General features: G+C 37.4%; 1 protein-coding gene across 1 annotated transcript; it reads left to right on the top strand.

Moving 5' to 3' along the window:
- The first annotated feature begins 3254 nt into the window (after positions 1-3254).
- Positions 3255-26403, top strand: LOC128543211 (cilia- and flagella-associated protein 57-like). The gene is made up of 30 exons (XM_053513577.1): positions 3255-3311; positions 6213-6393; positions 6799-7121; positions 7644-7873; positions 7999-8155; positions 8423-8572; positions 8698-8837; positions 10429-10594; positions 11159-11269; positions 11422-11634; positions 11940-12113; positions 12263-12391; positions 12589-12726; positions 12881-12974; positions 13494-13663; positions 14280-14373; positions 14598-14767; positions 15092-15253; positions 15539-15700; positions 16593-16724; positions 19156-19311; positions 19576-19704; positions 20041-20172; positions 21052-21195; positions 21720-21824; positions 21940-22026; positions 22764-22895; positions 22990-23123; positions 26025-26117; positions 26247-26403. The coding sequence occupies exons 1-28, from the start codon at positions 3255-3257 to the stop codon at positions 23119-23121; spliced, it is 4170 nt and encodes a 1389-aa protein (XP_053369552.1). The 3' UTR covers positions 23122-23123; positions 26025-26117; positions 26247-26403.
- The last annotated feature ends 286 nt before the right edge of the window (positions 26404-26689 follow it).

Raw genomic sequence — 26689 nt, forward strand, 5'->3', positions numbered from 1 at the left:
ATCATAAGGAGTCTGAAACCCACCAGAGGGCTTTTAGTATGAAGTTCACCACAGAGTGCTTTTCAGGTAAAATAAATAAGTAGTGACACAACAGTTTTCTTTTCGAGCAGACTTATCTGACTTAAGACTACCAACACACTTTTCTTGGTTAAATAAGGTGTATCACATTTTATGTAAGTTAAACCTTTTTTATTTCAGGCTCTCATGAGCTATATGAATGACTCATGATGCTCCATGGTTCAGCTTTATTTCTACGCTGGCTCTGAGGCACCAAATCACACACAAAAACTTCCAGTGAGTATAAAGATAAAGAGGAAAACAGCGCCCTCTGGAGCTATATGAATATGAATCGTGAGAATGTAATTGTTCATAATAATTAAATATTGTTTATATAAAGACTACTACGTTTATTTCTCATCTTACACAATATACGCCTTTTAAAATCGTCTAAGGTCAGGTTGACTTTTGTTCTTTTAATGGCCTTGGTTGACTTAAGCTCCTTTTGCACATACAACCATTTCCATAAATCTTACTGAATTTTCTTCATGTCTGAATGCGCTCAAACCACAAAATATATGAAATTATACCAGGCCAAACGTAGTAGCTTAACTTTTCAACCTGGTAAACGTCTGAACTGCATGAGGAACACCGCACACAATTATGATGTACTGACCTTGGGCCTGGTTTAAGTAAGTCAACTGATCACAACAGTCCAGAAAATGACGCTGTTGACAGATTGGGCGGTTTTCCCAGTTGGGCTACATTATGTCATTCTGGGGTGGTCTTGTGCAGATCTTGTGCCATTTTGAAGCTGTTCAACCTGATGTGTTTCATTGGGGTAAGGTAAGGATGTGGAAGCAAAAGAGATTGGTGCAGTTCCTAAAAAATCCTTACTACTCAAAAACTTTTCCCTGCAAAGTTGAGGATGGCTATCTACTCAAAATTTGAAATATTATAAATAAATTATATAATAAACCATCAGTCTGGTTCCATTGAACATGCTAAATGCTGTTAGTGTTTGTGTGTATGTGTGTGTGTTTTTGAATGTTTTTTTATGTGTACCAATGTGTGCAAATATGAAAAAAAAAATGTTTAAAAAAATGGTGAAATTAAAGTCTTCTTGCCCAAGAAATGAGCCACCTTGCATGGCTCCAGTATGATAATGATGTAACCAAGACCAACACAGAAAGAAGATGTGCAATCTTCTTTTTAACTTTTCATCATGGAAAAAAATCAATCTGGATTGTAATAATTTAGAAGAAAGGCAAACGAGTTAGTTAGTTTTTTGCTTGTGAATTCAATGTCTCTGTCAATCAATCTCCTTAGAGGCAGCATATACTTACTGTCTATAAAGTGATTAAGTGGCTTCTAGCTTCTGTCTGAATAATTCCTCAAAGCTGGAATCTGGCACGAATGCTCAGCAGTCCAGTCAGATAAATGTATACATTTACTTTAAAATAATGCTTGTATAAGACCTTAAGATAGTCTAAGCTAAGTAAAGAATTTACAGTTATCGAAGGCCCCTAATTGCTAATAATAACTCAAGACGCAACTATGATAAAATTATTTTGGATCATAATGTAACACTGGCTGCTTGCTGTATAATTGATGCTTACGAAGTGTTCACTTTCAGTCCACAGTCTGAACATAGTGCACAGTCCATAAACTGTTCAGACATCTTTTTAAAACTACTGTATGTAAATGTTCAATTATACAATTAAATAATATTTTATCAGGTACACATGTGACAATGAATATCTTGACAAATCTAACCTGTATCAAGAATATTACATAGAATATAGAATCTGAATCTGTATTCTCATAGCTCAATATTTTAACAGTGTGAATGCACTTTAAATATGTTTTTGTATATGTGTGTAGGAGAGTACTGTAACAGCTGGAGAGCCTAGCCAGGAGAAGGTTTAAGATCATCAACCACCAGTACACAGAGCAACCTCAATAACAATTCAATTCAACTTTATTTGTATAGCACTTTTAACACCTGGCATTGTCCCAAAGCAGCTTTACACATTTAAAAGAATAATTTAAGTTTGTATGACTTTTAAATGTGTATAAATCAAAATATCAAGACTGTCCCGCATGTAAGCAAGTAACAAAAGTGATAAATATATATTTTTTATGACGTGCCTGTAGTTATTTAGCAGGTGAAGTCGTATATAAAACATTTAAACAATAAAAAAGGACAAACAATCTTCTCAGAATTTATTATCATATTTTATTACAACTTAAACTATACTTTCATTTTTGTAATCATGCACAATGAGACACGAAGAGCATTCCAGACACCTGCAGTCTGGCAATCTTAAAGAATTCACAGCTGAAACACAGCTAAAACCTCCCAAGACCAAACCTATCTGCAGTCCACAAGAAGCTAAAGGTCGACATGCTTTGAAGATTAAACCTTTAGATATGAGCAACTATAAACACATCAAATGTGTGTAGGGTAGGTCATACACGAGATATGGGGAAATGTCTTTGATAAAAGCTGTGAAAGTAAAAATAAAGGTAAAAAGTGGTGGGAGATGAAAGTAAAATTCATTTTTTTATGGCATTCTCATTTTTTTTATCTAAAATGATGATAATAAAAAATTTTTGTTAGTTTTCATAATGCATATTAATGGATCATAATTTTTGCCAATTTATTAATACTTTTTCTTTTAAGAATTTTCTTTATTTGTAAATACATTTCATGGTTTCAGTTTTGTGTAATGTACAGTAATAATGTTAAATTTAAATAATAAAATTAACAAACCTTATATTGATGTTAGTACCCTTATTGACTTCTCAAATAATATTCTTTGTCCTAAGTTTAGCAGTATACATGTCCCATGACCTCTCAATATTAGGCATGTGATTATAATGATAGCTGATCAGTTTATTATAAGCAAATGTCTAAGCAAAGGGTCGGCACACCCATTATTGACACTGGTTAATACATTACTGATCTTTCGATGTGGAAGCGTGTTTGCTCTACAGCAGTTACGTGTGCCTAAGACTTTCGCACAATAGCCTACTATATTTATCCAAGGTAATAACCTGCATTTGAATCGACCGTTAAAATAACGAGCCAGTCCTCCGGGGCGTTAAACTTCCCGCTGAGACCCGAGATTTCGGAAGCCGAGAGGAGAAAATTAAGAAAGCGCGGTTAAATCGGATATCAATAAAAAGTGTAAACCACGGGGTAGAACGAAAAGTCTTTGACTGATCCAAATTCTAATGATTGATCCTCCGCTATGTGTGTGGACGTGCAGCAGGGACATCGAGGGGTCCGGGACAGTACGGAGGAGGAGGTGTGGTGTGTATCTGGGTGGTGAGAGAATAAATCATTGTCCAGGTTATGGACAGGAGGAGCAATTCTAAATTCCAGCACGTAAATGCCAACAGCCACATACGCACCATAATCGTCAACAATGCAGAATATGACGTCATAAACGCTCGAAAACTCACTTCTAAAGAGAATAATTGGCACGGGAACGCAGCACTTGTTTTGCACAAGTGCTCCTGGAAAGACCTTTCTCGAGATCAAATGAGTTCCAAACTGATGTTCCTGCTGTTTTCTCACAGGTAAAGTCCTTAAAATTCAAACACATTTAACACTGTCTTTAACACTTATCATTACTGACATTTAAAGTAAAGTTAAAAAAAACTTTTTTAATAGTTTAATATAACTAACATTTAATTATTGTACTATTTAATGCTAGTTTTAATGACCGGATGCCTTGCTGCATGCACACTTGCACACTTGCTAAGGCCTGCAGTCACAGCATGTAGTGCAGTATATTATATACTATATATATATATATATATGTGTGTGTGTGTGTGTGTGTGTGTGTGTGTGTGTGTTTAATATTTTGTGATGTGGGTTTCGGGTGCCCCGGTTTTCTCCCATATGCAGATTAGGCTAACTGGCATTCCCAAATTGCTGGTTGTGTGTGAATGACAATCAAGCGTTGAGCTGGCACAGAAGCGACTGATATATTTCCAGGTAGAGGAAATGCTTTGTTGGCATTTCCTAATTCATCCTTTGCATGAATTACTGCAGCAATGCAGCATGGCATGGAGGCAATCAGTCTGTGGTACTGCTGATGCATTATGGATGCCCAGGTTGCTCTGATAGCAACCTTCAGCTCTTCTGTTTTGTTCGGTCTCGCATCTTTCTCTTCACAATACCCCATAAATTCTCTATAGGGTTTAGGTCGGACGAGTTTGCTGGCCAATCAAGCACAGGGATACCATGGTCGTTAAAGCAGATATTAGTACTTTTGGCAGTTTGGGCAAGTGCCAAGTTCTGCTGGAGAATGAAATCAGCATCTTGATAAAACTGGTTTGCAATGTGCTCTAAAACGTCCTGGTAGACAGCTGCACTTACCTTGGACCTGATCCAACACAGTGGACTAACACCAGCAGATGACATAACTCCCCAAACCACCACTGACTGTGCAAACTCTACATCCGACTCAAGTAAATTGAATTCTGTGCCTCTCTTTTCTTCTTCCAGACTATGGGACCATGATTTTTAAATAAAATGCAAAATTAACTTTAATCTGAAAAGAGGACTTTAGCGCACCGAGCAACAGTCTAGTTCTTTTGTCCTTAGCCCAGGTAATTCATGCAAAGAGAGCCCAACCAGGCCTGCATATATTCTGACATTCCCAGTTATATCAATAATTTGTTTTCTCAGTAATATTTTTCAAAACTTACTTTATCCAGTGCCGGTTCAAGACAGGCACATATGGGGGGGCAGTGAGAAATGTGAAGGGGGCATCATGTGTACACATCACTGTTTTTTTACCTGTGCTTATAGTAACAGTATTGTCCTTGCTGAATTGTGTTGTTAGCTGCGTCCAAAGCCTGGAGAAGTAGAATGCACTTTGTCAGGCCTACCTTTAGACCTGTCCAACTTGGGTGTCCCACTTGAAGACTAAGCTCCTGCTGATATAGCTCTAAAGGTCACTGAGGCACGCAAACCCCCTGACCACAATAAGGTGGCAATCCCTTAGGGGGGAACTGAAAAATAAAAATTAAATAAATAAAACAAAATAAAATAAAATATCCTTAATCCAGATTTTATCAATCAACGACATAACATTTATCTTAGCTGGATGGTCTAATTCTTTAGTTTAACCTAAAGTAAGACTTAACACACTATATCTAAAATATTTACAAAACTGAAAGGTTGTCTTATGAATAATAATAATTAAAAAAAAATAGGTTAAAGCAGATGGGCTATAGAACAGATCATATTATGTTTTTATATTATTTATTTATTTATTTATTTATTTATTTATTTATAGTAAATGAACAGCTCTCTTCTCTCCCATCCACTCTAAAACAACAGTCTCCTATTTCCCTGTGTGTGCGCTGCAGCCTGTGAATGAATACACACAGTGGAGGGCCAGAAACATGAGAGAAATCTAATACCGTATTTTGTAGTGTCCCTTTTTCTGCAGATTTTTCCGCTACTGCAGATAATTTTATCAACTTGCAATATATTCATTTTGTGAATATATTAACATTATATACTCAATTCTGGCTGTTAAAAAGAGTAAAAAAGACGCTGCAGTACTCTGGTCTCACTCGCTCAATCACTGCCTGCTTGATTGCTTCCTAAAAATCATGTGTAGAAGATGGCTTTTTCACCATTGTCTAACAGATATCTATTGGGTTTAGGTCTTAGGTCTTGGCTCCAGAAGCTGAATTACATTGTCACATAGTTATTTTTTTACTTTTCCAGTTATTTAGCCCAGCTCTTCCGCCAAATAGGTTCAAACTAATAATGTAAAATCACCTATTTTGTGCACAGGGAGAGAGAGATATAATGCATGGCATATGTTGCTTTATACAGTGGTGGCATTCTAATGTATTATTACATAATATTATAAGAGATACAGCAACATTACTGTTGGGTTAATTGCTTATTTCTTTCACAAGTTGTAACTAGAGCTTCAAGAACAGGTAATAATAATGATGTGTAATTTGGAGTATAATATGAAATGGCCAGATTATATTTTCTTTGCTCCTTATGCTGCTGGATGCTATAAAATTTACAAAATCAATATGCAAGTAAGACCGTGATGTCATTCATCAACATCTTCTAACTTTTCCAGGAGCAGAAAATTTCCTATTGAAAATATAAACTGCATATAAACTGCACCATATTTAAAGTTTATTCTCTCTTTTTCTTATTTCAGAGGACTTTAACAAACGTCTCAATAGATATGACAGTTAAACTAAAACTCCACCATGCTTTTGGTTTTTCTGAAAAAATAAGAAACAACTTGCTTTTCTTGAATGAGCAAACCATCATTTTTCCAAGCGGGAACAACTGTGTGTGCTTCAACGTGCAACAACGATGGACCAGGTTCATTCCAGGTAAGCTGCTAAGAACTTCACTTCCTTCTGACTTTTAATTTTTTTTTAAACAAACTAAGCATTGTACTGAGACACATATTTTCTTCATTTCAACACCTACCCTGGTTTGTAGTGGTTTTGCAAACTTCAGATCTTTTCAGTACAAAACATTCAATCTACCTGCAGTTCCTGCACATTTTTTAATTTCTTTGCAATTCTGTGTCTTTCATTTACATTAATATTTAGGCATTTGGCAGACGCTCTTATCCAGAGCGACTTACAAAAGGTGCTTTAAAGTTTACATCATTGGATACATATGGGTTAACTAGGTTAATAACTAAGTGGCATTAGTCCAACACAACTGGGAAGAGGTTAATGGTAAATACACTCTATGAATAGTTATCACACCTACATGTTGCCTCACAGGTGGAAACGCAGACCAGCAAGGGCCACAAGGAATCTTAGCGCTGGCTCTTAGTCCTGACAGGCATTACCTGGCAGTGTCGGAGAGAAGAGAACAGGGTACAATCACCATCTATGACCTACAGAACAAGCAGTGCTTCAAGAAACAAGTGCTAACAGGGGGCAGCATCGACATTCAAGAGTTTGTTTGCTTGGCTTTTTCTGCTGACTCCAAATATCTGCTGGGGCAGTCTGGAGCACCCGACTGGACACTTTTCTACTGGGACTGGGAAAAGAATGAGGTCATTGCCTTAGTGAAAACCACAAGAGTTGGCTTTGTCAGTCAGGTAAAAACCCTGAATGTCTTGTAGTTACAAATTAGGTGGACTTTGTAATACTAAGGATATTTCTTCAGTTAAAACATGCATAGGCCTATCCAGGAAATAATAATCCAAGTTCATCCATTAAATACTTTTTTAATTTGGTCATTAAATCTGGTGCGTTCAGAAAAAAGAACAATGTTTATCATGATCATAAACATACTACACTATCCTTTCCACCCTCATTCATTCATCTTCAGTAACTGGTTGATCCTGGTCAGAGTCATGGTGGACCTGGAGCCTGGAGGTCTATGTGCTATCCTGCTGATATTGCTTTAAAAACAAGTAGATGTGTACTTTTGTGTACAAGAGTTGTGTAAGACAAAGTTTGACATGAATGTAAAACAGTAGGATGTAGTTTATGACATTGTGAAACATGTTCTGTGCACACTGATTTTGTGGTAAACCAGATGTTGTGGTTTTGAAATAGTTTTATTGTTGTTCTAAAAGAAAGTTTCCATAGTGAATGTTGTCTTTTCTTGATGCCAGGTCAGCTTTAATCCAAAGCATAACACACAAATTTGTGTGAGTGGAAAGTGTGTCTTCAAAATTTTTAAATTGGAAAAAAACTCCCTAAATCAGTCCTCGTCATTTGAAATGGAAAACATCACATCCCATGCGTGGATGTCTAAGGATAGCATTATCTTAGGGACAGAAACAGGAAATCTCCTCATGCTGAAGGCCGGACGCTGGCGTGATCTCGGGAGAGCTTCTGAGAGGTAGAAACAAAGATGGGTGCAATGAAGCTCTTTAACATCCTCTTGTTGTTCTATTTTAACATCATTAATGGATCATCCCATGGTAAAAATGTTATTGGATTTTTCCACACTTCCTCTCTCGGCAGGCAAACAATGAGGACGGACTCTTCATCCACAGGTGGACTACAGAGCATCACAGCCATCACGCAGTACTGTAAAGGCTTTGCTTGTGCAGCCGGGCCAGGGCTTGTTTGTCTTTATGACAAAAGAGGGGAGTCTTACACGCAGACTTCGGAAATTAGAGTAAGTGCATTCATATTCAGTTAATTCACCAGATGTTCTTGTACAAGGTACAGTAGTGTATGAAGGGAGATCACTCAGCATGTTTATGGTTAAGAGACTGATCCACATGTGGATCTCTGGCAGTGCCTGAGTTTTAACTAACTACTGGATTTTGCTGGGTTTTTTGTCATTCTAAAGGATCCCTGTACTGACACTCCCTACATTTATAGAGTGGAACTGATCCTGAATTTAAATAATCACTCAGAACCATGTCCTTCTGATCTGCAGATTCCTCAGGATTCATGCAGCAATCAGTCAAGTCAGTCTGAGCAGAGGATTACAGCAGTGTGCCTAAGTCCATCAGAGAAGACGCTGGCCATAAGTACTCGTCAAGGCCAAATCTACCATGTCAGGCTTGACTCGACTGAGATTATAAGGGTAATAGAGCAAAAAAGAGTGTGATATTTATAAAGGAGACATTCAGAAAAGAGTGTTTTGTCATTCTAATGTAATGAATTTCACTGTCCTGACTCTTGTTTTTTCTCTTTTCTTGTTTTTTCCAGGGTGAGCAGGCTGAATTCAGGTTCCTGTTTCATGCTGTTCACTCGGGGAGCATTACCAGTCTGTCCACCTGCTCCTCAAAACCACTCTTTGCCACTTGCTCGAAGGACAACTCCGTGCGAATCTGGAACTACAAGACCAAGTAGGAGCTGTTAATATTTTATTTAATATTGTACTTGCTTTAGCACCTTTCTCAAACTTAAGGTTAGCAATGATGATTACATTTATTACTCATTAAAGGAAAATAAGTTCCCCAAAGTGTTTTTTAAATAGAAATTAGAATTTTAATAATCATCATCTGAGTTCACGGTGGTGTAGTGGTTAGCACCGTGTTCGGGTTCAATTCCCGGGCCAGTCTCGATTCCCATCTCTGTGTGCATGGAGTTTTCATGTTCTCCCCGTGCTTGGTGGGTTCCTCTGGGTACTCCGGTTCCCTCCCACAGTCCAAAGATATGCAGGTTAGGCTAATTGGTGTTCCAAAATTGCCCGTTGTGCCCTGCAATGGATTGGCACCCTGTCAAGGGTCTAAGCCTCCTGGGATAGGCTCCATGCCCCTGCAACCCTGAATACAGGATAAAGCAGTATAGAAAATGATTAAGTGAGTGAGATCATCTAAGTAAAAAATCTCTTTCAATTTGATGTGTGGGAACTGTAGAGGATATTGTATATTTTGAGCATAGATTGTATAATTGGTACCCCATGTGTCTGTTCCAAAACTATCACTGCCCACGATTTTTTCCCTGAAAGACCTTGCCTTGTGTCTGTGTGTCTGTGGTTTTTCCTGAAGTCAAAGATCATACATTGGTGATCTGGCGGCACCCAGCACAGACAGGACGTGAATGACGCTGAGGTCTTAATTATGGCCAGGCAGTATCAGCGGCAACCATGAGCTCAGAGCTGAGGAAGGGGTAATATCACGGATTCTCTTGTGAAGGGTGTGCGGTCAAAATACACTTTTTGCTTACTCCAGGAAGCACACTTGGCATGCTACCTCCTCTTCAGCAGGTGGCAGGGCTCCTAAATCTGGCACAGCTGGCAGGGCTTCTAAATCTGGCACGGCTGGTGGGAGATGATCACCTCTGCTCTGCTCTTTAAAAGGGAGGCATGGAGCTCACCTCAGGGTTCAGAAGTCAGGAGAAGACACTCGAAAGTCAGCAGTCAGAGTTGCACATGTGGAGAGCCATTTGGATGACCCATGGATTTTAAAGGCGAACAGTACACCACTGTTTAAGCGCCCTGCAGCTGCTGAAGAACTGCACAAACTTTTACTTAGAGACAGGCATTGCAAAGGGAAAAGGCCACTGCCTCAGCGTTAAGGCCCACCTCCCTAGTTGGGATTGCTACAGCAGTCACCAGGGAACAACAGCCAAACCGGCCTTTGTACCTCCTGCAGCCACACAAAAGAAAGAATGGGCAAGTGACAAGCTAATGTCGCTGCAAAACCTGCGAGACCTGCTGTCTACATAAGCCCATTTGGCCACTCTGTCTCCACCACATGACAGCCGGACACTGCTTCCGACTCCCACTTTCACAACCGCACTCTTTTCCTCACCTTCCTCTCTTCTTAAATGTCCCTTTCTTTTTCGTATTTAATAATATTAATAAAACTACACTTTTTCCATAAGATCTCGCCCCATGTCTGTGTGTCTGTGGTACTCCCCGAGTCAAAGATCTTACAGTACTAAAATGTCCATAGTGTTAATTTCCACTATGGATATGTCTTTTTTCTGCAGTTCTCTGGAGCTGATTAAGGAGTTCCCTCAAGAGCCAAAATGCATCTCATTTCACCCAAATGGCCTCACTATCTTGGTGGGCTTTGGTGATAACGTCTGTCTTATGAGCCTGTTGGTTGGTGAATTCCGCACCATCCAGGAGTTCAGAATAAACGACTGCAGTGAGGTAAGTACTCAAAAAACTGCATCTATTTCTATGCGTTACACTGATGCAGAGCAAGGGATATATTGATTATGTTCTTATGATTTTATGATTTATGATTAGTTGGGTATTAAGAAGCATTTATAGGAAATTCTCAAAGATGATTCCTGCAGCATAGGTTGTCTTCTTCATTTGCTTCTTATCACACTGCTACCTGTGTCTATCCCTCGATAGAATCCCATAAAATAAAGAATTGGCGGCACTGTCGCCTTGTTCCTCCAGGTTCTGGGTTTTATTCCCGCCTCAGGTCCGTATACATGGAGTTTGCATGTTCTGTTGGTGCTCTGGTTTCCTCCCACAGTCCAAAGAGATACAGATTAGGTTAACTGGTGTTCCCATATTGCCCGTAGTGTGTGTCTGAGTGTGTGTTTGCCCTGTGATGGATTGACACCTCATCCTACCTTGTCTTGTGCGCTTAGCCTCCTGGGATAGGCTCCAGGCCCCCACGACCCTGTACACAGGATAAAGCGGTATAGACAATGAGTAAGTGAGTGAAAATAAAGAAGTGGTACATTTTTGTGTCCACAGTGTTTGTTCAGCCATGAGGGCAGCATGTTCGCTGTGGTCACCAGCAACTTTGTCAACATCTTCCACAGCAGCACAGGCGAAAAAGTCAGTCTGCATGGCCACATTAACAAGGTCAGTACATTTTACTAGCACACGGTGGAAAGTTTGACCATGAGTTCATTCATGGAAGTATGGGCCACTAAATCCTGTTATACTGTACAAGTATCTAACTTGGTAAGATTTTCAGGTCACATTCCTAAAACAAATTTGACCTGACTTTTCAGGTGCAGTCGGTAAAGTGGAGCAAAGATGACCATCGTCTGGTGTCATGTGCAGCAGATGGTACCATATGTGAATGGAACAGTGGAACCTGGACCAGCAAGTCTACAAAGTTGCCGAAACCATCTAACTACATTGAGGGGATGTTCTTGCCGAATACAGAGAACGTTCTGCTTGTGGCCAGTGGCTTCAATCTAAATGAGTTCCGAGATGGCGAGGCAAGTAACACTGGATATGGTATTTGTTTCCGGCAAACATGCATAAAGTCTAATTACAGCAGTTTCACAACACATAATGAACAAAGACTATAATCCACACTCACTGCAAGGTACGAAATTATTGGTTTAAAACCACATTATATACAGAATAGCATAAGCTTGTACTTTATATTATGTGCAATATAGTGCAGGAGCTAGCAAACAAAAATATTTCAGAAGGTTGACACCAGCTGCTGATGTGATTCATAGTCTGCATGTCGATGGACCGAATTAATTTATTTGTATGTGTTTTTGTTTCCATTTAGATCCACAAGGAAATGGCCTCAAATGGCTCAACTTACACAGCCATCTCCATGACTCATTGTGGCCAGGCGATCTTTTGCGGAGGTGCTGCTGGTAACGTCAGAGTCATTCAGTACCCGTTAGACGATCAGGAATCCTTGATAGAGTATGCGGCGCATTCTGGTCCCATAACTAGAGTAAGTATGTGCATGATAACGTGCACAGTGAGTTTTATTGAGTACAGTTACTGACTGCCTGATTTCTTAAAATGTTCAAAACTGTTCTTGTTGCTTTCAACAAACCTTTAACTTTCAATTCACAATTATTTATTTTATCATGTGTGCAGATGGCAGTCACACCTGATAATCAGTATCTGCTCACTGCCTCCGTGAACGGCTCCCTCCTCATCTGGACCATCACTGACCAGAAGGGACGCAATTTGAGTGTGATGAAAGAAACAGATCATCCCGAGGAGGTTTGCTGTGCCCAACTTTTTGAGGATGAAAAGATTAATCTGATCTTACAATGATCTCTATTATCTTTGCAACTGATGGAGTAATGTTTTCCGTATACTACTGCAGCCTTTCAGACTTAGTGTCCCTGGTTTATATGATTCTAAAGCTTTGATTTGATCTTCAACATCTGGTGTTTTTCTGTGTTAAACCTTTCTAGAGCATCCTAGACGGTAACGCCCTGGTGGAGTTTCTGAAGGAGGAACGGGTTCAGAATGAAATGGCCTGCAAGGAGATGTGGGACAATGTCAGACAGAATTTCCACCAAGAGATTGAGGCTCTCAAACACCAAATCCAGGTTAGAATTTAAGAGCTACATCTGGACATTTAGCGCTAAGGCCGTACTAGTCACACTAGGACAGCAGATAATTTCTAGGTTGTTGTAATTTAATTTCATAAAAGTTTATTTTTTAGAATCTGTAATTAAAAAAACACTGTTTATTTCACTGCAGATGATGAATAATGAGATGGAGAAGATGAAGATCTCTCAGGAGAATACAATAACTGAGATAATGGAAAAACATGCCAAAGAGCTAAAGGACCAGGGTAAACACACTCACTTTTTACAGCTCTTTTTGGTGAGGCATGGCTCACATAAGAATTTTACATTTTAAAACGTTTTGCATGGTTTTTATCCATCACTATACCTCAAAACTCATTTTCTTTAAAAGACTCGAGGTATGCTATGAGCTTTTTATGGTTGTTCTCAATAAAGACATAAAAAATCTGATTTTTTTGTATTATTATTTTATGCACATTATATTTGTCAATGCTCTTGACTTAGATGAAGATCAGATCACATTTTATGACAAATTAATGCAGATATATCCACTGTATATACACTGTTATGATATCTCTTTCTATTACACTGCAAATAGTCTTGTTTTAAGATTTCAGATATCACTGGCTTAAGACCTATTGCGATTTTTCTTTGTCTTTAATGACATGCACTAAAAACTCGGCTGAACTATTGTATTAATAAAAATATGATATAAAATATATATTTTAAATTTTTCAGGTCAAAACAATATTTGATTTAAATTGCATGACTTATTATATTACCAGAAAATGGCCACAAAAATGAGATGCTTAATGCACTCAAGAAACATGAGGAGTTGGAGGATAGATTGCAGGCCATGCAGCAGAACTATGAGGAGCGTCTACAAAAACAAGAGGAAAACCATTTGCGTACCATGATGAACATGAAGCTGACCCATGATGAAAGATTGCAGGGGGTAATTAAGTTATAATGCTCCGGACCATGTCTATAATCAATATCAATATTGTTATCTACATCTAGTTAGTTAAACTCTCTTGTTTTGAAATTCATTGTTCCTTATTTTTTGAGTTCCAGTCCCACTAAGTTTTTCTGGTATTGATATTTGACACATAATACACCAAATATTTTGCCAACACCAAAAGAAGCAGAGATAGAGTAATCATTTACATACTGCATATTGAATGTATAGTTACCATTATTGTATTCCAAAAAGCTTAATCTGAAACACTTGATTCATGCATGGCCCAGCTCTTTATATAAAATCATCTATAAGGGGAGCAGGTATCTATTTTAAGTTAAACTTTAGATTCAGTATGTACGGAGTTACATCTTAAAATTTAGCTCTAAGGACAATTTAGTCCAACTAGTGCAGTAGATAATTTATAGGTTAATGTAATATATTTGGTGTCTTGTGTGATTTTAGACAGCTATAATTTACCTTTAATCATTTATTTTTTCTTTTTTTATCAAATATTTGTATGTATTTTTGAGAAACATATATCAAGTTAGTGTACCAAAGTAATAGTAGATTTTGGTGACTAATTCAATAACAGTTATTAATCCCACGTCAGATGATGAAAAAGGATACGGAGCAGATGAAAGTCTTTCAGAAGCAGACCATAACTGAGATAATAGAACGACATGCCAAAGAAATGAAGGAACAGGGTAAATACATTCACTTTATCTATACCCCATAATAACATTTCTTTATATTTCACTGCAAACAGTTTTGTTTTAAGCTTTGTGCATTTAATATTTCTAATAAAAGTTTGCTCTTTGATTCTAATTAAATGCAGCAGAAACAATGTCCTGTTTAAATAAAAGGGAAACCACTTTTTTCAGGTTAAAACAATATGTGATTTAAATTGCATAAAAAATGTTATTACCAGGAAATGACCACAAAGATGAGATGCTTAAGGCACTCAAGAAACATGAAGAGTTGAAGCAGAGAATGCTGGCCATGCAGCAGAACTATGAGGAGCGTCTACAGAAACAAGAGGACATCCATTTGCGTACCATGACAGACCTGAAGCTGACGTATAATGACAGGCTGCAGGAGGTAAGTAAGTTATAATGATGTTCTAATTTCTGTTAGGATGCAGTTCTTCTCATCTCCAGAACATGACTCTGCTCACACCTTACTGTTATCAAGTTTGTTAAACTGTGTCTTGTTTTGCAATTCATTCTTCCTTATTTTTTTGAGTTCCAGTCCCACTTAGTCTATTTTATAGTGTTCTTATTAGTTTTCTCAAATTTACATTTGATGGCTCAATCTGACACAGAATGCACTAGATATAGTGCACCAAAAGAAGCAGAGGAGGATCAGTGTGCTTGGGGTGTTTACACTATGATGTGCATCTCCATCTCCATCTTTGCTTTACAGCACCAGCACAATTTGCAAAAAGCTGAAGAGAAGCAGAAGGAACTGATTGAGAAACATGAATCTGAGCTCAAGGAAATCTGCCTCCAGTATGACGAGAAGCTTAGTGCCAAGAAGCAGAGCAGCACGAAGCTGAAAAAAGAAATGAGATTCATGGAAGAGCAGGTGTGTGTCTGAGTTTTGTGAAGCAGTATTAAATAATATGGAATTTTAAAAAATTCAATACTAAGTTTTAATAAATCTGATTATATATTGGATACGTGAAGGTTTGTTTCAACATAATATGCTTAGGTAATCATTAATATTTATCACTTAGATTATTTTTATAGTTCTTTTTAACTTGCAGTGAGGCATCAGACACAAAAGCCATACATATTGAAGATAATGGTAACGTTACTGAAATGTATTTACACTGTTGTGTGTATCTCCTTCTCCATCTTCTCTTTACAGCAACAAGAAATCTTGCAGAAGTCTGAGGATATACAGAAGGAATTAAGAGAGAAGCATAAATCTGAGCTAAACGAAATCTACCTCCAGTACGAGCAGAAGCTCCAGGCAGACAAGGAGACCATCATGGAGCTGGAACAAGAAAATAAAACCTTGGAGCAGCAGGTGTGTGGTTTGAGTTTTGTCCAGGAATTTTAAACAAAATGATACAAGTAGTCCCCAACTTACGAACATTTGTATGGATACGAACAGACTGCGGTTCTACTTCCGGTTCAATCACTGAAGTAGCTCACGTGTATTGTAAAAAAAAAAAAGACTCTGCAGTGCTCCAGATGCCAATATTTACAATTATATAACATATTTTTAGTATCTAAGTGAGTGTATAAAATGTCTAAAGTCCAGTATATTGTATGTGTGCACGTGTAGGGGGGGCGAGAGAAATGTGTCAGCCTCACCGGTTTCAATGAATCAGTAAAGAAGCACGATGACGAAAATGGCCGTCCTGTAAAGCTGTCCTGATTGTGAATAATCCTGATTTCGGAAAATACTCAACAAAAAAAGTCCAATACAGTGGAAAACAGCTCGAAATGGAGAGAAAACAGAGTGGAAAGCAGAGACAAAATTACATCTGAGATTCCCCTCACGATTTAAAAACCCAGAGACAACATTTCACTGTGCGATTCATTTCCTTAAGGCTTTTGACCACATGATGGCAGTGTGGGAAAGGGGGACAGATTTAATGTAAAGTGAATTGATATGCTTTACATTGTGCGTTCGTGTCAAAAGCATGTAAGACTCACTTTGTTAGACTTAAAAACAAATCGGACTTACAAACGTGCTCCTGGAACAGAACTTGTTCGTAAGTCAGGGAATACCTGTATTTCATTATATATTAGAAATGTTTAAAAGTAAGTTTTTAATGTGCTTGGTTTATACGTTTTTCCGTTTAAACATAATTTGTCAATGTCCCACATGGATTAAACACATGGTTTGTGAATAATAAACATTACAATTTTACCACCAATTGCACTGTTTTTAAAAGTCTTTGTTTCTTTAGCTCACAAAAAAGAATGATCTGGTGAGGGGCATGAAAACCAACATTATGAAATGCGCAAACTTCCTCTATGACCCAATTGCACTGAGGGACAATTTCATAAAGCTACGAAAAATGTACATCTGTGAAGAAGAGGTAAGATAAATATCTACACCAATATCTATGAATTGATCTATCTATCGATTCAGATCATGATAGGTATCGCTTGATATTGCAGCATGTATCGTGTGAACTACTTAAACTAGTAACTTTTTATTGTTTCCAATTAAAATAACAGAATGTATGACTTGTGGACCTAAAAGATTACATTTTATACAATTTATAAATGCATATGCTGCATAGTGGTGTTAATACAGTAGCATAAACATAGAGCTATATACTGTATGGCGTTATATTTGTGTCTCATTCTGGAGTAAAAACTCTGAGCATAGAAGCTCGGTTCACACTTTGACTGAGGGACTGTGGGACGGTAATTCAGATTGGCTGCTTCAGATAATGTGTCATGGAGCCATATCCAGTGCCTTGCAAAAGTATTTATACTTTTCCACATTTTATCACATTACAACCACAAATGTAAAATGTATTTTGTTGGGATTTTATGTGATAAACCAACACAAAGTGGCACATAATTATAAAGTGGAAAGAAAATTATACATGGTTTAATTTTATTTTTTTATTATTTTTTTTTTTTACAAATAAAAATGTGAAAAGTGTGGTGTGCATTTGTATTCAGCCCCCTTTACTCTGATTCGCCTAACGAAAATCCAGTGGAACCAATTGCCTTCAGGAGTCACCTAATTAGTAAATAAAGTCCAGAGAACATTAGTAAACAAACAGCATCATGAAGCCCAAGGAACACACCAGACAGGTCAGGGATAAAGTTGGGGAGAAGTTTAAGCCATGGGTCGGTTATTAAAAAAGACCCCAAGCTTTGAATATCTCACGAAGCACTATTGAATCCATCACCCAAAAATTTAAAGATAATGGCACAAACCTACCAAAACATGGACGTCCACCTAAACTGACAGGACAGGCAAGAAGAGCATTAATGAGAGAAGCAGTCAAGAGACCCTTTGAAGGAGTGAAAGAGATCAACAGCTCAGGTGGGAGAATCTGTCCACAGGACAACAATTAGTCATGCACTCCACAAATCTGGCCTTTATGGAAGAGTGGAAAGAAAAAGTTATTGTTAAAAGAAAACCTTAAAATTTCCGTTTGCAGTTTGCGACAAGCCATGTCGGGGCACTGATCAGCCATAGCATAAAAAACTAATTAAAATACAATACAGCAAGTTAAATTGTTTATCAGATAATGTAATTTTCTTGAGAAAAGTAATATACATTTCGCTGCATAATATGGTTGTTCTTTTTATATTCAATCAAACTAGTTCCAGAAAAAGAAAAAAGAAAATATCACAGGTGTTCTGCAGTCATACAAAGCCATCGCTGAACTTTTAATTGTATTCTATCAAGGTCGTATCATATGGTAAACATATCATGTATCGGATCATATCAAGAAAGAAATTAATAATCGGCTTATCCCTAATAAACGCTGTATACATATAACATGTTACAAACACACACTCTGCACTAGATGCTGAGATTTAGAGCGAAGGCTGGGATTGTACCAAAGCAGACTAGGCAAAAGGATCACCTGCGGAGGACAGAGGTCGCTGAGAAGCAAAGGCTGTCTATGAAGGCTAGTATCCTGAAGGTATGACAGATTATTTTATTAGTGCTTTTGCTGATTTTTTTTATTTTTTGTGGGGGGGAAAGGCATTTTAGGGATCCAGCATGTCTTTCACTTACTCAGATTCTTCATGATGGAGTGTTCTTACTCCTCAAACTCAGAAAATAATCTATTAACAACAGGAACATGGCACAAATTGCAATAATACTAGGTGGCACGGTGGTATAGTGGTTAGCTCTGTCGCCTTGCACCTCCAGAGTCTGGGTTTGATTCCTGGCCAGGCTCAATTCCCGTTGTGGTGTGTATGCAGTTTACCTGTTGTCCCATGTGCTTGGTGGGTTTTCGTCAGGTACTCCGATTTCCTCCCACAATTCAAAGACATGCAGATTAGACTATTTGGTGTTCCCAAACTGCCCATAGTGTGTGTGTCCTGTGATGGATTGGCACCCTGTCCAGAGTGTAACCCACCTCATGCCATAAGGCTTTTGGGATAGGCTTTTGGCCCCCCGTGACCCTAAATACAGAATAAAGTGGTATAGACAATAAATGAGAGTAAATAATAATAGTGCAACACTGTAATTTGCAATTTCTCATTTTTTTTTATTTTGTAGGTCTGAGCTGTGTATTGTTTTATCATGTGCCAAATTCTGCAGTGCTAAATCTTTCACCTTGTTTGGTTCCAGTCTTCATAATTCCTTTTCTTAGTGTTCTTCCCTTCTTTATCTATCTATCTGTGTCTGTGTGTCTGTGTGTCTGTCTACTTATCTATAAAATCCTGTATATGGTGAATAGGGATCCATTTTTTATCAAGTCTTAGAGGTTATTTAAAGCGTTTGCTTTGTGCTGTGCATCTTCTTTTTTCATTTTAATTTTACAGCAACAGGACCCCTTGCAAAAGTCTGTGGGGACACAGACTGAAACGCGGAAGAACCTTGAATGTGAGCTAAAGGAAATCTGCCGGCGATACAGACATAAGGCAGAGAGGGAAACTTCAGACGATAAAACACCAAGCCTGGATCAGCAGCAGGTGGATGTTTGAGATTTGTTAAGCCATTTAAAAAAATATCATATAGTAATGAATAAATATAGCATATGGTATGTGCCCTACAAATTGATTGTTGTAAGGAAAATTTTATTTTAAAATTGATTTTATTTGTACAGAAATACTGTAGAAGAAAAATTGGTAATGTCAAGTAAAAAATTAAGTGTCTATGATTATTTAGGATTTTGTTTACACCATTTTCATGTGTTTTATCCATACCATTGTGTTAAGATTTGTTCATGTGTTCGTTGTAAGACGTCGGAGCTGTGGACAATTAAAGAAGAGAAACAGGAAGAAAGCATTGAGTACAGTCTTGATATGGCCACCAAGGACAACAAAACCATCCAAGAGCTGACAGAGAAGCTAAACAAGGAGAAAGAAAAGGTGTGCACTGAGAGAACAGGGTTTATTTTAACATAATGTGTCTGGTTTATGGTCATAAAAATGTCTTAAATGATCTTTTGCCATTCTTTTTTATGAGCAATGGGATGCAAATGTGTATTTATAATTGATTTAAAGTCTAGGAGCTGAATACAGAAGGGGAAAAATAAGTGACTTTATTTCAAGTTATTTGGGCAGCAGTTTATTTTGTAATGAATAACTTGCTGTTAGGATGTGTTAGGATTCGGCATCTGGTAACCACTGAGATTTTTGGTAATACTGATAATAAGCATTGAAATTTAACTACCATTCTCATTATTTATGTCTTCGCCTCCTTAGGTCAATGATATGAAGACTCTCGTGCAGTGGATGAAATTTGACATCGCACAATGCTCAAACTTCATCCATGAGCCTGTACCACTGAGGGAAAACTTTCTAAAACTGCGCAAAACCTACATCCGCGAAGCAGAGGTGAGAAAAATACACACCCAAACAAACACATGCACACAAATGTATATATATATATATATATATAAGTTTTTTTTTATTGATATATAGTTTATTTTCGATTGACAGCATTAGTATCTATATATATACTAATGCTGTCAATCGAAAAAAATCTTTTTATTCTAAAATAAAAAAATAAAAATTTTTTATCTAGTTCATCACAGTCATAGCCTGTGATTAATCACAATTTAATTGTATTATAAACGTGTGATGTTGGAATAGGGAAATGCCTGGAGAAACAGATTCTACAGTTTTATTATGTCCCAAACATTAACATTTAACAAATGTTAAAATTCAATTCTCTCGAATGGGGCCAGCCTGATGCAGTTGCTGGGTAGTCGGGGTGTGGCAATCCACCAACAGTGGGGTTCAAACCCAGATCCTCAGACCCAAAAATCTACAACCTAGAGCTGTAGCCACCTGAGCAACCACTCCCAGTATCTTATAGTTGGTGTTTTCTTTTAAAAATAGTTTACCTTGAATGTAGCTTGAGCACACAACTTCCATCTAGAACAAATTAATGACATGACCAAGTTTGATTCTAATGGCTTCCCATTATTGCAGCACAGTAACCTGGCTGTTCAGCACACCTGGTGATGTTAAACGTTTAAGGTGTAACTGTGCTGCAATTATGGGAAGCCATTAGGATCAAACTTGGTCATGTCATTAATTTGCGTAAAGAAAAAATAGTAAAGCATTAAAATGTCCAGATTAATCACATGGATTAACACGTTAATATTTGCAGCCCTAATATATACATATATTCAAATAATATATTGTGTATACAAATGTACCATTCCAAACAATATACAAGCACCTGACAAACTTTAATGACTGTTTTAGATGTTGAAGTTTAAAGAAAGGGCTTGGCTTTTGCAAAAGCAGGCCAGGCAGAGGGAACAGCAGAAGAAAAAAGAGCTCTCTCAGAAAAAAGGCCATGGTATCCATGTCAAAGCTCATCAAGGAGACTGTGCAACTATTCTGAAGGTATGATGAATATTTTTTTTTAAATATTTTTGCTTGATTCAGACGATAATAATAATAATAATACTAATAATAATAACAACACCACACAGTCATCTAAAGAATGTATGAATGGTGAGTTTTAAATATGGCTTTTATAAAAAAAGGGAATAACTCAACCTCCCAACAAAATAAATAATAATAATAACAATAATAATAACAATAATAATAATAATAATAATAATAATAATAATAATAATAATATCCTGTTTTCCTTACCTTTCTCATCTTGCTACCTATATCCATGTATGCTCTGTATTGTTTTGTTGTGTTTTCTAAGTTTTCCAGTTTTATGATTTCCTTTATCTAGTGTTCTTCCTTGTTTTTCTGGTATTAATATTTAGTATATGTTATTTTTATATATGTAAACATATGTGTATACAGTATATTATTATTTATTCTTGTGTTTTATAACAGGTACGCAGAAATTTATTCACTCTTCTAGTGGTCATTACTTAACTGCTAAAGATCTTTTTTATACTAAACAGATTGAGGACAATACAATCTGCATCAAGAAACAACTGATTGAACCAATTGAAGAACGCAAATCAACTGAACCTGAGCAACTGCAGAACATGATTCAAGAGAAGAAGGTGAGAAGTTTAACAGTATGACATTATGTAGGATTTAAAAAAAGCATCTATATTCTAAGTTCTGAGATTCTACAAGCGGAAAAATATGACCTTTTGCCTTTTGTTTTTATTTTAGTTCGAGGCTGAGGCGGAGATAAAAGCCATTGACCTTAAGCAGAAGCTGAAAATAAAAGAAAAGGAGCTGTGTACAGAGAGGCGGAGGGTTGGTTTATCCACAATTGCTTTTTTAAAATAATTATCAATAATTACTTAGTCAAGGGCACATGGCGATCATTGCTCACTGGGGAACTTGTAATGATTTACCATCACAGGTAGTTTCAAAGATAATTCAAGAAACATAATAGGCTACATCCAGGCAAAAAGGACAACACAAAGGCAAATATAGAATCTGTGTCCTTAAGAGGAGAAAAGTTCAGGGGAAAAAAATTTATTCCAAGTTATCTGAACTTTTGTAGTTCCTATTGTGTTTTGACAAATGTATAAATTGAATCAGTTTTTTTGCCAATTACAGGATCCGGCATGTTGTTATTCATATCATTAATATATTAATAATAATAATGTATAAATCATTCAAAATATAGGTGAGCTTCTCAATTGGTATTGGCAAGCAAAATATTTCCCCAACCCTGTGTGAGACCTGGTTGCATCCAACCCTTCCTCTGCTATTCAACTGCACCAGTTGGGATATTTTTATTTAACTTTTTGTCACATGTACTTTACAGCACTGTGAACAATTTTTTCACATATCCCAGTCATGTAGAGCCTATTGTTTTAGTATGTTGTTTTGGTCTAACTGTGTGTGTCCTCAGACACACCTACTGTACATGGATGAAGATCTTCAACTCCCTTCAATATTGAACTAGGTTTAGTTCCGCCCTTAATAATAAGCATTACAATTTACCAAAGTTGACTTTGTTTGTATTGTCATTGTCATCTCAGGTCAGACAGATGAGGACACAGGTGGAACGGATGAAGTCTGACATTCAAAAATGTTCCAGCTTCATCGGGGAACCAAAAATGCTAAAAGAGAACTTTATGAAACTGTACAAAAACTACATCCATGGGGGAGATGTAAGATTAATACACATATTGGCATATTATATACACTTTGAGCCCTGTATACCTTTAAGTGACTGATTGTGACTGATTGTGGTGGATACACTAGATGCTGAGATGCAGAGAGAAGGCTGGGGACGTGCAAGAGCAGACCCAGCAGAAGGAGCAATTACAGAGTTCTCTAAATGGCAACAGCAGGCTATGGAGGCCAAATATCAAGCAGAATCCTCTAATTTCCTGAGGGTATGATAGATTTTTTAGTCAAAGTTTTTTCCTGATTCAGGTTTCTTTTGTTTTTTTATTTAAAAAAAAAAAAAACCACCTTGAGTATCCAGTGTCTGTCACTGGCTCTCCATAAGGACATGTGCTTACTCCACTAGCTTCTGTGTCAATAGTTATTCAAAAGGAGTAACAAACAGTGCGGACATCTATTATTCTGAACAAAGACGTACGCTACTTTGTTGTAGAACCCGTCTTTGCTTTTTAAGTCTGTCTGTTTTAATAGAGATGATTGCCAGAGATGATAGCCGTCATTTGTCAGTCCTCCTACTAGCACTCATTGTTACCAGAGAATGCTCATTTTTGTTTAGCTGGAAAGCAGGGTTTACCCTCGCATTGTTGATGCTGATATTTAATCTCCAATGTTCATCCAAAAACTGATCGATCCTTGAAGTTACAAATGTCTTTAAAGAAATGTTTCTTTCATGTTTGTCCAGGCTTCTTGGTAGATTTTTCGAGTTACACCTAACACACAGAATAACTCCAAATCAATTCCTGCTGATATTGCCCAAATGAAGAGGGGTTTCCTTTTAAGCCTAGTTTCATCCAAGGTTTCTACCTATTGTTCAAGTTCAAGTTCAAGTAGGCTTTATTGTCATTACAACCATGTACAGTTAGTACACAGTGAAACGAAACAACGTTCCTCCAGGACCAAGGTGCTACATGCAACATAAATTTACAACATAAATTACCATAGACACTAAACTAGCTAACCAAGAGGCCTAGTTAGCTGGCTAGCAGAGACAGGACAGAGAGACCTAACATAAATTACAACATAAATGAACAAAAACGAACTAGCTAAGTAACATTTTTATAGACAACATAAAGTGCACGTGCAAATGTGCAAACAAGAGCAACAACAAAGTGACAGTGCGCAACCACGACATAACAGAACATCAAATATGGTGTTGAGGTAGTGGGTAAACATAAACATTCCTTAAAACAGCAGCAAGAATTGAGGAATTAGTGCAAAATGTAGTCCAGTAATGATCATTGTGCAAAAGATTGTTAAAAACAGGTTGGTGTGTACGATAATTTGGTGGTGTAGGTCAGTGTGTCTGCACGTGTGTTGATTAGTCAGTCCAGTCTCAATATTTTGAGGTAGTTGAGTTAAGCTGTGTGATAATGTTTGTGTTTGTGTGTGTGTGTGTGTGAGTGTGTTTGTGTTTATCAGTCCAGTCCCTTTTTGTTGAGGAGACGGATGGCTTGTGGAAAAAAGCTGTTGCACAGTCTGGATGTGTGTGCCCGAATGCTTCGGTACCTTTTTCCAGATGGCAGGAGTGTGAAGTGTGTGTGAGAGGGGTGTGTCCGATCAGCCACAATGCTGGTGGCTTTGCGGATGCAGCGTGTGGTGTAGATGTCTTCAATAGAGGGGAGAGAGACCCAGATGATCTTCTCCGCTGTCCTCACTATCCGCTGTAGGGTCTTGCGTCCGATATGGCACAATTCCCAAACCAGACAGTGATGCAGCCGCTCAGGATGCTCTCGATAGTTCCTCTATAGAAGGTGGTCAGGATTGGTGGTGGAAGCTGGGCCTTCCTCAGTCTTCTCAGGCAGTTGGGCTTTCTTGTGTAGGGAGCTGGTGTTGAGGGACCAGCTGAGGTCCTTCTCTAGGTGGACACTATGGTCGCTCTATGGTCGCTTCAGCTACCAGCGGAGAATGGTCGCTATTGCTATCTCAGAGAGTTTTTTTTTTGCCACTATTGCGCCCAGCTTGCTCATAAAGGACATTCTAATAATGCTGATTTTTACATATTTATTTCATACTAATTTCCTGACTTTTTTTCAGTAGAAAACAGAAGGCAGGGAAAGCAGTAAAGGTGATTCTTCACAGCACAGCCACATAGCCAGTTTTTCTCATTATGATATCTTCGGTCTATTAGTTGGAAATAGTCCAGTCATCTCTGGCATAGGTCTTCTGTTCTTTATTACTGGCCTTTTTCTGTGAAAGTCTTATAGTAAATTGTTATATTATATATGGTATACTTATATTTAACAAATTGTCTAGAGACATTTAGCATAAAGGTAAGCAGAGCTAAATTAAGAGGAACTGTAACTGCATTGCAAATATTTGTAGGCTATTAAGTTTCCCCCAACGTAAAATTTGTGTTAGTGCTAGCAAACACTAGAAAGAATTGGAGTATTATAAGTTCTTGGGCTCTTACACATCCTTATTATTATGGCAGAGATAATGGTCGCTTTTTATATAAAATAACTATTATTACAGTTGTGTGAAATAAGTTATCCCATCTATGGAAGGTGATGTCGAGCAAATAAGAGGTCTACAAACAGTATATTTGTGGGATTCACACAAATAGTCATAGGCATGTGCTTATTCCCCAAGCTCAGTTCAGTTTTCATAGAATTGTACACTCCATGGTGAGGAAGCACTCCCAGCTTCTGCACTTTATTGTGGTTTGCTGGGAATTTACAGTCAAACTCAGCAAATGGATGATTTTAACCATAAAAAAAGATCCGAATCATACTGGAAACGCATTTACGGTATGAGACAGATCAGAGAAACAAGATTTCTTTAAATCTTTTTCTAATGGAATATAATAAGTGAGACGTTCCCTCACCTGCCGCTCTTGACTGCATGTCTTTGCTCAAAAACAGAAAGCAGTTAGGACTGTGTACATGTTTGCTTTTAAATATAGTTTAAAGATAACTTCAGATTGCCCAAACTAAGACATGAATTTACAGTTTGATCATTGGGCAAGTCCCTTAGTCTCTTAACTTAAATGAAAACTCCCCCACCCCCGATATCTCAAATATTACCAAAACCATAGGCAATAGACAAACCAGTTCAGATACTTTATCTTAATTTCTGAGTAAATACCTTTTAATATGTTTTAGTTTATCCAGTGAGAGAGAGCAAAGAGATACCATGATTCAAAAGACCCCAAATCATGAAGACACTAATCAACTTCAATAAGATGATATTCCCAGGTGTCACCCGTAAGTGTTATAAGATTAAAATTATTTACCATCATCCAGGATGCATTTATTTTTTTTATCATCTTAATGAGGCACAGCATTGTAAACACCTGATTTTATATTATATGTACTATCTTTTCATTTTTGCAGTAGCACGCTTAATGGATTGACAGTGGCAACTTTCCAAGAGCAAGAATCAAGTAGCAAGAATCAAGATATACTGTGCAGCACAAACTGAATTAGAAATGAAAAATACCTTAAGACTTTTTTTTTGATGTCTTGGTATTAGAGGATGTTCAACACCACCTCTGGCTGTCATCAGGTGTGATACAGAAAAACACAATGCATGTATCATTTGTTCATTGTTTTTTTTTTTTTTTTTATAAGTTTAAAGCGTTTTTTCAGTATTCAAGGCGTCATGCTTGGCTGCCAAGTTTGGTGGTCTTGGGTCTGAGAGCTTTCTGAGACTGTCTTAAAGCTTTTGACCCTTGTGCTTTAGAAGAGGCAGAAAGGTGTATCTAAGGTAGGAAGAGATTGCCATGAAGTCTGCATTTTTTTTGCCAAAAAAAACAAACAAACAACTATTCAACAGA

This window comes from Clarias gariepinus, chromosome 15 (genome assembly GCF_024256425.1).
Source record: "Clarias gariepinus isolate MV-2021 ecotype Netherlands chromosome 15, CGAR_prim_01v2, whole genome shotgun sequence".
Classification (NCBI taxonomy): domain Eukaryota; kingdom Metazoa; phylum Chordata; class Actinopteri; order Siluriformes; family Clariidae; genus Clarias; species Clarias gariepinus.

What these genes read in the sequence shown, in the direction of transcription:
- LOC128543211 (XM_053513577.1), top strand. Translation starts at nt 3,255, where the DNA reads ATGTGTGTGGACGTGCAGCAGGGACATCGAGGGGTCCGGGACAGTACG. An exon ending in CGCAGACTTCGGAAATTAGA is followed by an intron (nt 8,156 to 8,422) that starts GTAAGTGCATTC and finishes TCTGATCTGCAG; the next exon opens with ATTCCTCAGGATTCATGCAG. An exon ending in GAATAAACGACTGCAGTGAG is followed by an intron (nt 10,595 to 11,158) that starts GTAAGTACTCAA and finishes TTGTGTCCACAG; the next exon opens with TGTTTGTTCAGCCATGAGGG.